This window comes from Mustelus asterias, unplaced genomic scaffold (genome assembly GCF_964213995.1).
Source record: "Mustelus asterias unplaced genomic scaffold, sMusAst1.hap1.1 HAP1_SCAFFOLD_1426, whole genome shotgun sequence".
Lineage (NCBI taxonomy): Eukaryota > Metazoa > Chordata > Chondrichthyes > Carcharhiniformes > Triakidae > Mustelus > Mustelus asterias.
The window spans coordinates 11,751-31,071 of record NW_027591371.1 but is presented as its reverse complement, the minus strand read 5'-3'; the positions used below and the strand labels follow the sequence as shown (position 1 = coordinate 31,071).

The 19,321-nt window shown below is 62.1% G+C and overlaps 1 protein-coding gene across 1 annotated transcript in view; it reads right to left on the bottom strand.

Moving 5' to 3' along the window:
• Positions 1–12,667, bottom strand: part of LOC144488267 (SLIT-ROBO Rho GTPase-activating protein 3-like) — a gene marked incomplete at its 5' end in the record, with an annotated part of 48,355 nt that extends 35,688 nt beyond the window's left edge. Inside the window, 2 exons of the mRNA XM_078206308.1 lie at positions 7,790–7,874; positions 12,473–12,667. Coding sequence (XP_078062434.1) covers positions 7,790–7,874; positions 12,473–12,667 — 280 coding nt within the window. The remainder of the gene's footprint in view (positions 1–7,789; positions 7,875–12,472) is intronic.
• Positions 12,668–19,321: the final 6,654 nt, after the last annotated feature.

The following is a 19,321-nucleotide window of genomic DNA, read 5'->3' as shown; positions in this document are numbered from 1 at the left end:
CACCCCCAGTATACCGCACACCGTCCCACCCCCAGTATACCGCACACCGACCCCACCCCCGTATACCGCACACCGACCCCACCCCCCGTATACCGCACACCGACCCCACCCCCCGTATACCGCACACCGACCCCACCCCCAGTATACCGCACGCCGACCCCACCCCCCGTATACGGCACGCCGCCCCACCCCCAGTATACCGCACACCGACCCCACCCCCAGTATACCGCACACCGACCCCACCCCCCGTATACCGCACGCCGACCCCACCCCCCGTATACCGCACACCGACCCCACCCCCCGTATACCGCACGCCGACCCCACCCCCCGTATACCGCACACCGACCCCACCCCCCGTATACCGCACGCCGACCCCACCCCCCGTATACCGCACACCGACCCCACCCCCCGTATACCGCACGCCGACCCCACCCCCCGTATACCGCACACCGACCCCACCCCCCGTATACCGCACGCCGACCCCACCCCCCGTATACCGCACACCGACCCCACCCCCCGTATACCGCACACCGACCCCACCCCCCGTATACCGCACACCGACCCCACCCCCAGTATACCGCACGCCGACCCCACCTCCAGTATACCGCACACCGACCCCACCCCCCGTATACCGCACACCGACCCCACCCCCTGTATACCGCACACCGACCCTACCCCCAGTATACCGCACACCGACCCCACCCCCCGTATACCGCACGCCGCCCCACCCCCCGTATACCGCACACCGACCCCACCCCCCGTATGCCGCACGCCGACCCCACCCCCAGTATTCGACACACCGACCCCACCCCCCGTATACCGCACGCCGCCCCACCCCCCGTATGCCGCACGCCGACCCCACCCCCCGTATACCGCACACCGACCCCACCCCCCGTATACCGCACACCGACCCCACCCCCTGTATACCGCACACCGACCCTACCCCCAGTATACCGCACACCGACCCCACCCCCCGTATACCGCACACCGACCCCACCCCCCGTATACCGCACGCCGACCCCACCCCCAGTATTCCACACACCGACCCCACCCCCCGTATGCCGCACGCCGACCCCACCCCCAGTATTCCACACACCGACCCCACCCCCCGTATATCGCACGCCGCCCCACCCCCCGTATGCCGCACGCCGACCCCACCCCCAGTATACCGCACACCGACCCCACCCCCAGTATACCGCACACCGACCCCACCCCCAGTATACCGCACACCGACCCCACCCCCCGTATACCGCACACCGACCCCACCCCCCGTATACCGCACACCGACCCCACCCCCAGTATACCGCACGCCGACCCCACCCCCAGTATACCGCACACCGACCCCACCCCCAGTATACCGCACACCGACCCCACCCCCCGTATACCGCACGCCGACCCCACCCCCAGTATACCGCACGCCGCCCCCACCCCCCGTATACCGCACACCGACCCCACCCCCAGTATACCGCACACCGACCCCACCCCCTGTATACCGCACACCGACCCCACCCCCAGTATACCGCACGCCGCCCCCACCCCCCGTATACCGCACACCGACCCCACCCCCAGTATACCGCACACCGACCCCACCCCCTGTATACCGCACGCCGCCCCCACCCCCCGTATACCGCACACCGACCCCACCCCCAGTATACCGCACGCCGCCCCCACCCCCCGTATACCGCACACCGACCCCACCCCCAGTATACCGCACACCGACCCCACCCCCCGTATACCGCACACCGACCCCACCCCCAGTATACCGCACACCGACCCCACCCCCTGTATACCGCACGCCGCCCCACCCCCAGTATACCGCACACCGACCCCACCCCCAGTATACCGCACACCGACCCCACCCCCTGTATACCGCACACCGACCCCACCCCCTGTATACCGCACGCCGCCCCACCCCCAGTATACCGCACACCGACCCCACCCCCCGTATACCGCACACCGACCCCACCCCCAGTATACCGCACACCGCCCCACCCCCCGTATACCGCACGCCGCCCCACCCCCCGTCCCACCCCCCGTATACCGCACGCCGCCCCACCCCCCGTCCCACCCCCCGTATACCGCCACGCCGCCCCACCCCCCATCCCACCCCCCTGTATACCGCACGCCGCCCCACCCCCCGTATACTGCACACCGTCCCACCCCCCGTATACCGCACGCCGCCCCACCCCCCGTATACCGCACACCGTCCCCACCCCCAGTATACCGCACACCGACCCCACCCCCCGTATACCGCACACCGTCCCCACCTCCAGTATATCGCACACCAGCCCAGCTCACTCTGATCCCGGTACACTCATTCACACCAACCCTGACCCCAGTATACTCACTCACACTGACCCCGGTATACTCACTCACACTGACCCCGGTATACTCACTCACACTGACCCCGGTATACTCACTCACACTGACCCCGGTATACTCACTCACACTGACCCCGGTATACTCACTCACACTGACCCTGACCCCGGTATACTCACTCACACTGACCCCGGTATACTCACTCACACTGACCCTGACCCCGGTATACTCACTCACACTGACCCCGGTATACTCACTCACACTGACCCCGGTATACTCACTCACACTGACCCCGGTATACACACTCACACTGACCCCGGTATACACACTCACACTGACCCCGGTATACACACTCACACTGACCCCGGTATACACACCCACACTGACCCCGGTATACACACCCACACTGACCCCGGTATACTCACTCACACTGACCCCGGTATACTCACCCACACTGACCCCGGTATACTCACTCAAACTGACCCCGGTATCCTCACTCACACTGACCCCGGTATACTCACTCACACTGAACCCGGTATACACACTCACACTGACCCCGGTATACTCACTCACACTGACCCCGGTATACCTCGCTCACACTGACCCCGGTATACTCACTCACACTGACCCAGGTATACTCACTCACACTGACCCCGGTATACTCACTCACACTGACCCCGGTATACTCACTCACACTGACCCCGGAATACTCACTCACACTGACCCCGGTATACTCGCTCACACGGACCCCGGTATACTCGCTCACACTGACCCCGGTATACTCGCTCACACGGACCCCGGTATACTCACTCACACTGACCCCGGTATACTCACTCACACTGACCCCGGTATACTCACTCACACTGACCCTGGTATACTCACTCACACTGACCCCGGTATACTCACTCACACTGACCCCGGTATACTCACTCTGACCCCAGTATACTCACTCACACTGACCCCGGTATACTCACTCACACTGACCCCGGTATACTCACTCACACTGACCCCGGTATACTCACTCACACTGACCCCGGTATACTCGCTCACACTGACCCCGGTATACTCGCTCACACTGACCCCGGTATACTCGCTCACACTGACCCCGGTATACTCACTCACACTGACCCCGGTATACTCACTCACACTGACCCCGGTATACTCGCTCACACTGACCCCGGTATACTCGCTCACACTGACCCCGGTATACTCACTCACACTGACCCCGGTATACTCACTCACACTGACCCCGGTATACTCACTCACACTGACCCCGGTATACTCACTCACACTGACCCCGGTATACTCACTCACACTGACCCCGGTATACTCACTCACACTGACCCTGACCCCGGTATACTCACTCACACTGACCCCGGTATACTCACTCACACTGACCCCGGTATACTCACTCACACTGACCCCGGTATACTCACTCACACTGACCCCGGTATACTCACTCACACTGACCCCAGTATACTCACTCACACTGACCCCGGTATCCTCACTCACACTGACCCCGGTATACTCACTCACACTGACCCCAGTATACTCACTCACACTGACCCCGGTATACTCACTCACACTGACCCTGACCCCGGTATACTCACTCACACTGACCCCGGTATACTCACTCGCACTGACCCCGGTATACTCACTCACACTGACCCCGGTATACTCACTCACACTGACCCTGACCCCGGTATACTCACTCACACTGACCCCAGTATACTCACTCACACTGACCCCGGTATACTCACTCACACTGACCCCGGTATACTCACTCACACTGACCCCGGTATACTCACTCACACTGTCCCCGGTATACACACTCACACTGACCCCGGTATACACACTCACACTGACCCCGGTATACACACTCACACTGACCCCGGTATACACACCCACACTGACCCCGGTATACACACCCACACTGACCCCGGTATACTCACTCACACTGACCCCGGTATACTCACCCACACTGATCCCGGTATACTCACTCAAACTGACCCCGGTATCCTCACTCACACTGACCCCGGTATACTCACTCACACTGAACCCGGTATACACACTCACACTGACCCCGGTATACTCACTCACACTGACCCCGGTATACCTCGCTCACACTGACCCCGGTATACTCACTCACACTGACCCCGGTATACTCACTCACACTGACCCCGGTATACTCACTCACACTGACCCCGGTATACTCACTCACACTGACCCCGGAATACTCACTCACACTGACCCCGGTATACTCGCTCACACGGACCCCGGTATACTCGCTCACACTGACCCCGGTATACTCACTCACACTGACCCCGGTATACTCACTCACACTGACCCCGGTATACTCACTCACACTGACCCCGGTATACTCACTCACACTGACCCCGGTATACTCACTCACACTGACCCCGGTATACTCACTCACACTGACCCCGGTATACTCACTCACACTGACCCCGGTATACTCACTCACACTGACCCCGGTATACTCACTCACACTGACCCCGGTATACTCACTCACACTGACCCCGGTATCCTCGCTCACACTGACCCCGGTATACTCACTCACACTGACCCCGGTATACTCACTCACACTGACCCCGGTATACTCACTCACACTGACCCTGACCCCGGTATACTCACTCACACTGACCCCGGTATACTCACTCACACTGACCCCGGTATACTCACTCACACTGACCCCGGTATACTCACTCACACTGACCCCGGTATACTCACTCACACTGACCCCGGTATACTCACTCACACTGACCCCGGTATACTCACTCACACTGACCCCGGTATACTCACTCACACTGACCCCGGTATACTCACTCACACTGACCCCGGTATACTCACTCACACTGACCCCGGTATACTCACTCACACTGCCCCGGTATCCTCACTCACACTGACCCCGGTATATTCACTCACACTGACCCCGGTATACTCACCCACACTGACCCCGGTATACTCACTCACACTGATCCCGGTATACTCACTCACACTGACCCCGGTATACTCACTCACACTGCCCCGGTATCCTCACTCACACTGACCCCGGTATACTCACTCACACTGACCCCGGTATACTCACTCAGACTGACCCCGGTATCCTCACTCACACTGACCCCGGTATACTCACTCACACTGACCCCGGTATACTCACTCACACTGACCCTGACCCCGGTATACTCACTCACACTGACCCCGGTATACTCACTCACACGGACCCCGGTATACTCACTCACACTGACCCCGGTATACTCACTCACACTGACCCCGGTATACACACTCACACTGACCCCGGTATACACACCCACACTGACCCCGGTATACTCACTCACACTGACCCCGGTATACTCACTCACACTGACCCCGGTATACTCACTCACACTGACCCCGGTATACTCACTCACACTGACCCCGGTATACTCACCCACACTGACCCCGGTATACTCACTCACACTGACCCCGGTATACTCACTCACACTGACCCCGGTATACTCACTCACACTGCCCCGGTATCCTCACTCACACTGACCCCGGTATACTCACTCACACTGACCCCGGTATACTCACTCACACTGACCCCGGTATCCTCACTCACACTGACCCCGGTATACTCACTCACACTGACCCCGGTATACTCACTCACACTGACCCCGGTATACACACCCACACTGACCCCGGTATACACACCCACACTGACCCCGGTATACTCACTCACACTGACCCCGGTATACTCACTCACACTGACCCCGGTATACACACCCACACTGACCCCGGTATACTCACTCACACTGACCCCGGTATACACACTCACACTGACCCCGGTATACACACTCACACTGACCCCGGTATACTCACTCACACTGACCCCGGTATACTCACTCACACTGACCCTGGTATACTCACTCATTCTGACCCCGGTATACTCACTCACACTGACCCCGGTATACTCACTCACACTGACCCCGGTATACTCACTCACACTGACCCCGGTATACTCACTCACACTGACCCCGGTATACTCACTCACACTGACCCCAGTATACTCACTCACACTGACCCCGGTATACTCACTCACACTGACCCCAGTATACTCACTCACACTGACCCCGGTATACACACCCACACTGACCCCGGTATACACACCCACACTGACCCCGGTATACACACCCACACTGACCCCGGTATACACACCCACACTGACCCCGGTATACTCACTCACTCTGACCCCGGTATCCTCGCTCACACTGACCCCGGTATACTCACTCACTCTGACCCCGGTATACTCACTCACTCTGACCCCGGTATACTCACTCACACTGACCCCAGTATACTCACTCACACTGACCCCGGTATACTCACTCACACTGACCCCGGTATACTCACTCACTCTGACCCCGGTATACTCACTCACACTGACCCCGGTATACTCACTCACTCTGACCCCGGTATACTCACTCACACTGACCCCGGTATACTCACTCACACTGACCCCGGTATACTCACTCACACTGACCCCGGTATACTCACTCACACTGACCCTGACCCCGGTATACTCACTCACACTGACCCCGGTAAACTCCCTCACACTGACCCCGGTATACTCACTCACACTGACCCCGGTATACTCACTCACACTGCCCCGGTATCCTCGCTCACACTGACCCCGGTATACTCACTCACACTGACCCCGGTATACTCGCTCACGCTGACCCCGGATACTCACTCACACTGACCCCGGTATACTCACTCACACTGACCCCGGTATCCTCGCTCACACTGACCCCGGTATACTCACTCACACTGACCCCGGTATACTCACTCACGCTGACCCCGGTATACTCACTCACACTGACCCCGGTATACTCACTCACTCTGACCCCGGTATACTCACTCACACTGACCCCGGTATCCTCGCTCACACTGACCCTGGTATACTCACTCACACTGACCCCGGTATACTCACTCACACTGACCCCGGTATATTCACTCACACTGACCCCGGTAAACTCCCTCACACTGACCCCGGTATACTCACTCACACTGACCCCGGTATACTCACTCACACTGACCCCGGTATACTCACTCACACTGACCTCGGTATACTCACTCACACTGACCCCGGTATACTCACTCACACTGACCCCGGTATACTCACTCACACTGACCCCGGTATACTCACTCACACTGACCCCGGTATACTCACTCACACTGACCCCGGTATACTCACTCACACTGACCCCGGTATACTCACACTGACCCCGGTATACTCACTCACACTGACCCCGGTAGACTCACACTGACCCCGGTATACTCACTCACACTGACCCCGGTATACTCACTCACACTGACCCCGGTATACTCACTCTGACCCCGGTATACTCACTCACACTGACCCCGGTATACTCACTCACACTGACCCCGGTATTTTCCCTGATGGACTCACCCTTCTCGACAGATGGCTTCAGGAGATCGAACTTGGCCTGCAGATTCGAGATCCTGCTGCTCTTGACTACAAACTCTTTAAGTTTCTGCAAGAGGGAACGAGAGAATTATCCTGGGGGCTTAGCCGGGGAATGGGCTTCCCAAACCCTGGGGCAAAAGCCCCTGCAAAACCCTGGGTTAATTACCCCCCAAATCCCAGGGTAATTATCCCCCAAACCCCAGGATAATTACCCCCAAACCCCAGGATAATTACCCCCAAACCCCAGGATAATTACCCCCCAAACCCCAGGGTAATTACCCCCTTCCCCCCCACTGGTGCACCTATCCGCAAGGGGATATAGTGCCCCCTCTGTGTTTGTGTGTGTCTGTCAGGGTGTGTGTGTCTCCCTACTGCAGAGGGGGGTATATTCCCCCTGTCTGCGTGTGTGTGAGGGTGTGACTCCCTGGGGTGAGGGAAGGCGTGAGTGTCTCACTGGGGTTAGGGAAGGGGTCAGTGTCTCCCTGAGTGTGGGGAAGGGGTGATTGTCTCACTGGGGGTGGGGAAGGGGTCAGTGTCTCTCTGAGGGTGGGGAAGGGGTCAGTGTCTCCCTGAGTGTGGGGAAGGGGTGATTGTCTCACTGGGGGTGGGGAAGGGGTCAGTGTCTCTCTGGGGGTGGGGAAGGGGTGAGTGTCTCCCTGGGGGGTGGGGAGTGTCTCCCAGGGGGTGGGGAGTGGGGGTGGGGAGTGTCTCCCTGGGGGTGGGGGTGGGGAGTGTCTCCCTGGGGGGGGGGGTGGGGAAGCAGTGAGTGTCTCCCTGGGGCGTGTGAGTGTCTCCCGGAGGGTGGGGAGTGTCTCCCTGGGTGTGGTGGTGGGGGGGGGGGTGTTGAGGAGTGTCCCCCGGGGGGCGGGGAGTGTCTACCGGGGGGTGGGGAGTGTCCCCCGGGGGGTGGGGAGTGTCTCCCGGGGGGTGGGGAGTGTCCCCCCGGGGGTGGGGAGTGTCCCCCGGGGGGTGGGGAGTGTCCCCCGGGGGGTGGGGAGTGTCTCCCGGAGGGTGTGGTGGGGTGGGGAGTGTCTCCCGGGGGGTGGGGAGTGTCCCCGGGGGGTGGGGAGTGTCCCCGGGGGGTGGGGAGTGTCCCCCGGGGGGTGGGGAGTGTCCCCCGGGGGGTCGGGAGTGTCCCCCGGGGGGTGAGGAGTGTCCCCCGGGGGGTGGGGAGTGTCCCCCGGGGGGTCGGGAGTGTCCCCCGGGGGGTCGGGAGTGTCCCCCGGGGGGTGGGGAGTGTCCCCCGGGGGGTGGGGAGTGTCCCCCGGGGGGTGGGGAGTGTCTCCCAGGGGCTGGGGAGTGGGGGTGGGGAGTGCCTCCCTGGGGGTGGGGGTGGGGAGTGTCTCCCTGGGGGGGGGGGTGGGGAAGCAGTGAGCGTCTCCCTGGGGCGTGTGAGTGTCTCCCGGAGGGTGGGGAGTGTCTCCCTGGGTGTGGTGGGGGGGGGGGGGGGGGGGGGCGGGTGTTGAGGAGTGTCCCCCGGGGGGCGGGGAGTGTCCCCCGGGGGGTGGGGAGTGTCCCCCGGGGGGTGGGGAGTGTCTCCCGGGGGGTGGGGAGTGTCCCCCGGGGGGTGGGGAGTGTCTCCCGGAGGGTGTGGTGGGGTGGGGAGTGTCTCCCGCGGGGTGGGGAGTGTCCCCGGGGGGTGGGGAGTGTCCCCGGGGGGTGGGGAGTGTCCCCCGGGGGGTGAGGAGTGTCCTCGGGGGGTGGGGAGTGTTCCCGGGGGGTGGGGAGTGTCCCCGCGGGGTGGGGAGTGTCCCCCGGGGGGTGGGGAGTGTCCCCCGGGGGGTGGGGAGTGTCCCCGGGGGGTGGGGAGTGTCCCCCGGGGGGTGGGGAGTGTCCCCCGGGGGTTGGGGAGTGTCCCCCGGGGGGTGGGGAGTGTCCCCGGGGGGTGGGGAGTGTCCCCCGGGGGTGGGGAGTGTCCCCCGGGGGGTGGGGAGTGTCCCCGGGGGGCGGGGAGTGTCCCCGGGGGGCGGGGAGTGTCCCCGGGGGGCGGGGAGTGTCCCCGGGGGGCGGGGAGTGTCCCCGGGTGGTGGGGAGTGTCCCCGGGGGGTGGGGAGTGTCCCCCGGGGGGTCGGGAGTGTCCCCCGGGGGGTGGGGAGTGTCCCCCGGGGGGTGGGGAGTGTCCCCCGGGGGGTGGGGAGTGTCTCCCGGAGGGTGTGGTGGGGTGGGGAGTGTCTCCCGGGGGGTGGGGAGTGTCCCCGGGGGGTGGGGAGTGTCCCCCGGGGGGTGGGGAGTGTCCCCCGGGGGGTGGGGAGTGTCCCCGGGGGGTGGGGAGTGTCCCCGGGGGGTGGGGAGTGTCCCCCGGGGGTGGGGAGTGTTCCCGGGGGGTGGGGAGTGTCCCCGCGGGGTGGGGAGTGTCCCCCGGGGGGTGGGGAGTGTCCCCCGGGGGGTGGGGAGTGTCCCCGGGGGGTGGGGAGTGTCCCCCGGGGGGTGGGGAGTGTCCCCCGGGGGTTGGGGAGTGTCCCCCGGGGGGTGGGGAGTGTCCCCGGGGGGTGGGGAGTGTCCCCGGGGGGTGGGGAGTGTCCCCGGGGGGCGGGGAGTGTCCCCGGGGGGCGGGGAGTGTCCCCGGGGGGCGGGGAGTGTCCCCGGGGGGTGAGGAGTGTCCCCCGGGGGGTGGGGAGTGTCCCCCGGGGGGTGGGGAGTGTCCCCCGGGGGGTGGGGAGTGTCCCCCGGGGGGTGGGGAGTGTCCCCCGGGGGGTGGGGAGTGTCCCCCGGGGGGTGGGGAGTGTCCCCGGGGGGTGGGGAGTGTCCCCGGGGGGTGGGGAGTGTCTCCCGGGGGGTGGGGAGTGTCCCCCGGGGGGTGGGGAGTGTCCCCCGGGTGGTGGGGAGTGTCCCCGGGGGGTGGGGAGTGTCCCCGGGGGGTGGGGAGTGTCCCCGGGGGGTGAGGAGTGTTCCCCGGAGGGTGGGGAGTGTCCCCGGGGGGTGGGGAGTGTCCCCGGGGGGTGGGGAGTGTCCCCCGGGGGGTGGGGAGTGTCCCCCGGGGGGTGGGGAGTGTCCCCGGGGGGTGGGGAGTGTCCCCCGGGGGGTGGGGAGTGTCCCCCGGGGGGTGGGGAGTGTCCCCCGGGGGGTGGGTAGTGTCCCCCGGGGGGTGGGGAGTGTCCCCGGGGGGTGGGGAGTGTCTCCCGGGGGGTGGGGAGTGTCCCCCGGGGGGTGGGGAGTGTCCCCCGGGGGGTGGGGAGTGTCCCCGGGGGGTGGGGAGTGTCCCCGGGGGGTGGGGAGTGTCCCCCGGGGGGTGGGGAGTGTCCCCCGGGGGGTGGGGAGTGTCCCCGGGGGGTGGGGAGTGTCCCCGGGGGGTGGGGAGTGTTCCCCGGAGGGTGGGGAGTGTCCCCGGGGGGTGGGGAGTGTCCCCGGGGGGTGGGGAGTGTCCCCCGGGGGGTGGGGAGTGTCCCCCGGGTGGTGGGGAGTGTCCCCGGGGGGTGGGGAGTGTCCCCGGGGGGTGGGGAGTGTCCCCGGGGGGTGGGGAGTGTTCCCCGGAGGGTGGGGAGTGTCCCCGGGGGGTGGGGAGTGTCCCCGGGGGGTGGGGAGTGTCCCCGGGGGGTGGGGAGTGTCCCCGGGGGGTGGGGAGTGTCCCCGGGGGGTGGGGAGTGTCCCCCGGGGGGTGGGGAGTGTCCCCCGGGGGGTGGGGAGTGTCCCCCGGGGGGTGGGGAGTGTCCCCCGGGGGGTGGGGAGTGTCCCCCGGGGGGTGGGGAGTGTCCCCGGGGGGTGGGGAGTGTCCCCGGGGGGTGGGGAGTGTTCCCCGGAGGGTGGGGAGTGTCCCCCGGGGGGTGGGGAGTGTCCCCCGGGGGGTGGGGAGTGTCCCCCGGGGGGTGGGGAGTGTCCCCCGGGGGGTGGGGAGTGTCCCCCGGGGGGTGGGGAGTGTCCCCCGGGGGGTGGGGAGTGTCCCCGGGGGGTGGGGAGTGTTCCCCGGAGGGTGGGGAGTGTCCCCGGGGGGTGGGGAGTGTCCCCGGGTGGTGGGGAGTGTCCCCGGGGGGTGGGGAGTGTCCCCCGGGGGGTGGGGAGTGTCCCCGGGTGGTGGGGAGTGTCCCCCGGGGGGTGGGGAGTGTCCCCGGGGGGTGGAGAGTGTCTCCCGGGGGGTGGGGAGTGTCTCCCGGGGGGTGGGGAGTGTCCCCCGGGGGGTGGGGAGTGTCCCCCGGGGGGTGGGGAGTGTCTCCCGGAGGGTGTGGTGGGGTGGGGAGTGTCTCCCGGGGGGTGGGGAGTGTCCCCGGGGGGTGGGGAGTGTCCCCCGGGGGGTGGGGAGTGTCCCCGGGGGGTGGGGAGTGTCCCCAGGGGGTGGGGAGTGTCCCCCGGGGGGTGGGGAGTGTCCCCCGGGGGGTGGGGAGTGTCCCCCGGGGGGTGGGGAGTGTCCCCCGGGGGGTGGGGAGTGTCCCCCGGGGGGTGGGGAGTGTCCCCCGGGGGGTGGGGAGTGTCCCCCGGGGGGTGGGGAGTGTCCCCCGGGGGGTGGGGAGTGTCCCCCGGGGGGGTGGGGAGTGTCCCCCGGGGGGTGGGGAGTGTCCCCGGGGGGTGGGGAGTGTCTCCCGGAGGGTGTGGTGGGGTGGGGAGTGTCTCCCGGGGGGTGGGGAGTGTCCCCGGGGGGTGGGGAGTGTCCCCCGGGGGTACAGACGGGTATGTTTCCCCCTCCGCAATCCCGGTGTTCTGGCTTTGCCCACCGCCCGTTGCGAATGGCCTTACGGTGAAATAGTAGATCTCAGTGTCCTGCTGGTTGGTGCGGCGTTTCCCGGTGTTGCTCTTGAAGCCGGAGTCAGATCCGGCGGATCTCACCGACTCAGTCGATCGGTTGATCTGAAAAGGGTCGGGAAGGTCGGAATCCTCACTCGCTGCCAGATCCTGCAGCGCCTGCAGTGTGGCCCGAACCGTCTTGTTAATCTATAGACAGAGAGAGACAGAGAGAGAGAGACAGAGAGAGAGGGAGCGAGAGAGAGGGAGCGAGATAGAGAGAGACAGAGAGAGAGAGAGAGAGAGAGAGAGAGACAGACAGAGAGAGAGAGACAAAGACAGAGAGAGAGACAGAGAGAGAGACAGAGAGAGAGACAGAGAGAGAGACAGAGAGAGAGACAGAGACAGACAGAGAGAGAGACAGAGAGAGAGAGACAGAGGAAGAGACAGAAAGAGAGACAGCAAGAGAGACAGCAACAGAGACAGAGAGAGAGACAGAGAGAGAGACAGAGAGACAGAGAGAGAGAGAGAGGGACAGAGAGAGAGAGAGACAGAGTGGGAGCGAGAGGGAGAGAGAGACAGAGAGAGAGGGAGCGAGAGAGAGGGAGCGAGAGAGAGACAGAGACAGAGAGAGAAAGAGAGAGAGACAGAGAGAGAGAGACAGAGAGAGAGAGAGACAGAGTGGGAGCGAGAGGGAGAGAGAGACAGAGAGAGAGGGAGCGAGAGAGAGGGAGCGAGAGAGAGACAGAGACAGAGAGAGAAAGAGAGAGAGACAGAGAGAGAGAGACAGAGAGAGAGAGAGACAGAGAGAGGGACAGAGAGAGAGAGGGAGACAGAGAGAGAGAGAAACAGAGCGAGAGAGAGAGAGAAACAGAGCGAGAGGGACAGAGAGAGGTACAGTGAGACGGAGAGGGGGAGAGACGGAGAGGGGGAGAGACGGAGAGGGGGAGAGACGGAGAGGGGGAGAGACGGAGAGGGGGAGAGACGGAGAGAGAGGGAGGCAGAGAGAGGGAGGCAGAGAGAGGGAGGCAGAGAGAGGGAGGCAGAGAGAGAGAGGCAGAGAGAGGGAGGCAGAGAGAGGGAGGCAGAGAGAGAGGCAGAGAGAGAGAGGGAGAAACAGAGACAGAGAGAGACAGAGAGAGAGAGAGGATCAGAGCTGTCAGTGATCAGTGTGATATGGAGAATCCTGCGTTGGACTAGGATGGGAACAGCAAGAAGTCTCACAACAGCAGAGTAAAGGCCAACAGATTTATTTGGAATCACGAGCTGTCGGAGCGCCGTCCCTTCATCAGGTGCGTGGGGGTGAAGGAGCAGCGCTCTGAAAGCTTGTGCTACCAAATAACCCTGTTGGACCTTATCCTGGTGTTGTGAGACGTCTGACAGTGATCAGTGTGTCACAGACTTCACATTCATCACAGTCACACCGACACTGACACACTCGCTGACACACCGACACTGACACACCGACACTGACACACCGACACTGACACACCGACACTGACACACCGACACTGACACACCGACACTGACACACTCGCTGACACACCGACACTGACACACCGACACTGTCACACCGACACTGACACACCGACACTGACACACTCGCTGACACACCGACACTGACACACCGACACTGACACACCGACACTGACACACCGACACTGACACACCGACACTGTCACACCGACACTGACACACCGACACTGACACACCGACACTGACACACCGACACTGACACACCGACACTGACACACTCGCTGACACACCGACACTGACACACCGACACTGACACACCGACACTGACACACCGACACTGTCACACCGACACTGACACACCGACACTGACACACTCGCTGACACACCGACACTGACACACCGACACTGACACACCGACACTGTCACACCGACACTGACACACCGACACTGACACACCGACACTGACACACCGACACTGACACACCGACACTGTCACACCGACACTGACACACTCGCTGACACACCGACACTGACACACCGACACTGTCACACCGACACTGACACACCGACACTGACACACCGACACTGACACACCGACACTGTCACACCGACACTGACACACCGACACTGACACACCGACACTGACACACCGACACTGACACACCGACACTGACACACCGACACTGACACACCGACACTGACACACCGACACTGACACACCGACACTGTCACACCGACACTGACACACCGACACTGACACACCGACACTGACACACCGACACTGACACACCGACACTGACACACCGACACTGACACACCGACACTGTCACACCGACACTGACACACCGACACTGACACACTCGCTGACACACCGACACTGACACACCGACACTGACACACCAACACTGTCACACCGACACTGACACACCGACACTGACACACCGACACTGACACACCGACACTGTCACACCGACACTGACACACCGACACTGACACACCGACACTGTCACACCGACACTGTCACACCGACACTGACACACCGACACTGACACACCGACACTGACACACCGACACTGACACACCGACACTGTCACACCGACACTGACACTGACACACCGACACTGACACACCGACACTGACACACCGACACTGACACACCGACACTGTCACACCGACACTGACACTGACACACCGACACTGACACACCGACACTGTCACACCGACACTGTCACACCGACACTGACACACCGACACTGACACACCGACACTGACACACCGACACTGACACACCGACACTGTCACACCGACACTGACACTGACACACCGACACTGACACACCGACACTGACACACCGACACTGTCACACCGACACTGACACACAGACAATGACACACAGACACTGACACACCGACACTGTCACACCGACACTGACACACCGACACTGTCACACCGACACTGACACATCGACACTGACACACCGACACTGACACACCGACACTGACACACAGACAATGACACACAGACACTGACACACCGACACTGTCACACCGACACTGACAGACCGACACTGTCACACCGACACTGACACATCGACACTGACACACCGACACTGACACACCGACACTGACACACCGACACTGACACACCGACACTGTCACACCGACACTGACACACCGACACTGTCACACCGACACTGACACACCGACACTGACACACCGACACTGTCACACCGACACTGACACACCGACACTGACACACCGACACTGACACACCGACACTGACACACCGACACTGTCACACCGACACTGACTCACCGACACTGACACTGACACACCGACACTGACACACCGACACTGTCACACCGACACTGACTCACCGACACTGTCACACCGACACTGACTCACCGACACTGACACTGACACACCGACACTGACACACCGACACTGTCACACCGACACTGACACACCGACACTGACACTGACACACCGACACTGACACACCGACACTGACACACAGACAATGACACACAGACACTGACACACCGACACTGACACACCGACACTGACACACAGACACTGACACACCGACACTGACACACCGACAGTGTCACACAGACACTGACACACCGACACTGACACACCGACACTGTCACACAGACACTGTCACACCGACACTGTCACACCGACACTGACACACCGACACTGACACACCGACACTGACACACTGACACTGACACACCGACACTGTCACACCGACACTGACACACCGACACTGTCACACCGACACTGACACACCGACACTGACACACCGACACTGTCACACTCGCTGACACACCGACACTGTCACACCGACACTGACACACCGACACTGACACTGACACTGACACACCGACACTGACACACCGACACTGACACACCGACACTGACACACCGACACTGACACACCGACACTGTCACACCGACACTGTCACACCGACACTGTCACACTCGCTGACACACCGACACTGTCACACCGACACTGACACACCGACACTGACACTGACACTGACACACCGACACTGACACACCGACACTGACACACCGACACTGACACTGACACACCGACACTGACACACCGACACTGACACACCGACACTGTCACACTGACACACCGACACTGACACACCGACACTGACACACCGACACTGTCACACCGACACTGACACACCGACACTGACACACCGACACTGTCACACCGACACTGACACACCGACACTGTCACACCGACACTGACACACCGACACTGACACACCGACACTGTCACACCGACACTGACACACCGACACTGACACACCGACACTGTCACACCGACACTGTCACACTGACACTGTCACACCGACACTGTCACACCGACACTGTCACACTGACACTGACACACCGACACTGACACACCGACACTGACACACTGACACTGTCACACCGACACTGTCACACTGACACTGACACACCGACACTGACACACCGACACTGACACACCGACACTGACACACCGACACTGTCACACCGACACTGTCACACTGACACTGTCACACCGACACTGACACACCGACACTGTCACACCGACACTGTCACACTGACACTGACACACCGACACTGACACACCGACACTGACACACCGACACTGACACACCGACACTGACACACCGACACTGTCACACCGACACTGACACACCGACACTGACACACCGACACTGTCACACCGACACTGTCACACCGACACTGACACACCGACACTGACACTGACACTGACACACCGACACTGACACACCGACACTGACACACCGACACTGACACTGACACACCGACACTGACACACCGACACTGTCACACCGACACTGTCACACCGACACTGACACACCGACACTGTCACACCGACACTGTCACACCGACACTGTCACACTGACACTGACACACCGACACTGACACACCGACACTGACACACCGACACTGACACACCGACACTGACACATCGACACTGACACTGACACACCGACACTGACACACCGACACTGACACACCGACACTGACACACCGACACTGACACTGACACACCGACACTGACACACAGACAATGACACACCGACACTGACACACCGACACTGACACACCGACACTGACACACCGACACTGACACACCGACACTGACACACCGGCACTGTCACACTCGCTGACACACCGACACTGACACACCGACACTGACACACCGACACTGTCACACCGACACTGACTCACCGACACTGTCACACCGACACTGACACACCGACACTGACACACCGACACTGACACACCGACACTGTCACACCGACACTGACACACGAACACTGACACACCGACACTGACACACCGACACTGTCACACCGACACTGACACACCGACACTGTCACACTGACACTGACACACCGACACTGACACACCGACACTGACACACCGACACTGACACACTCGCTGACACACCGACACTGACACACCGACACAGTCACACCGACACTGACACACCGACACTGTCACACCGACACTGACACACCGACACTGACACACCGACACAGTCACACCGACACTGACACACCGACACTGTCACACTGACACTGACACACCGACACTGACACACCGACACTGACACACCGACACTGACACACTCGCTGACACACCGACACTGACACACCGACACTGACACACCGACACTGACACACCGACACTGACACACCGACACTGACACACCGACACTGTCACACCGACACTGACACACCGACACTGTCACACTGACACTGACACACCGACACTGACACACCGACACTGACACACCGACACTGACACACCGACACTGACACACCGACACTGTCACACTCGCTGACACACCGACACTGTCACACCGACACTGTCACACTGACACTGACACACCGACACTGACACACCGACACTGACACACCGACACTGACACACCGACACTGTCACACTCGCTGACACACCGACACTGACACACCGACACTGACACACCGACACTGTCACACCGACACTGTCACACCGACACTGACACACTGACACTGTCACACCGACACTGACACACCGACACTGTCACACCGACACTGACACACCGACACTGACACACCGACACTGACACACCGACACTGTCACACCGACACTGACACACCGACACTGTCACACCGACACTGTCACACTCGCTGACACACCGACACTGACACACCGACACTGACACACCGACACTGACACACCGACACTGTCACACCGACACTGTCACACCGACACTGTCACACCGACACTGACACACCGACACTGACACACCGACACTGACACACCGACACTGACACACCGACACTGACACACCGACACTGTCACACCGACACTGTCACACCGACACTGTCACACCGACACTGACACACCGACACTGACACACCGACACTGTCACACCGACACTGTCACACCGACACTGACACTGACACACCGACACTGACACACCGACACTGTCACACCGACACTGTCACACCGACACTGACACACCGACACTGTCACACCGACACTGTCACACCGACACTGTCACACCGACACTGACACACCGACACTGTCACACCGACACTGACACACCGACACTGTCACACCGACACTGTCACACCGACACTGTCACACCGACACTGTCACACCGACACTGACACACCGACACTGTCACACCGACACTGTCACACCGACACTGTCACACCGACACTGACACACCGACACTGTCACACCGACACTGACACACCGACACTGTCACACCGACACTGACACACCGACACTGTCACACCGACACTGACACACCGACACTGTCACACCGACACTGTCACACCGACACTGTCAC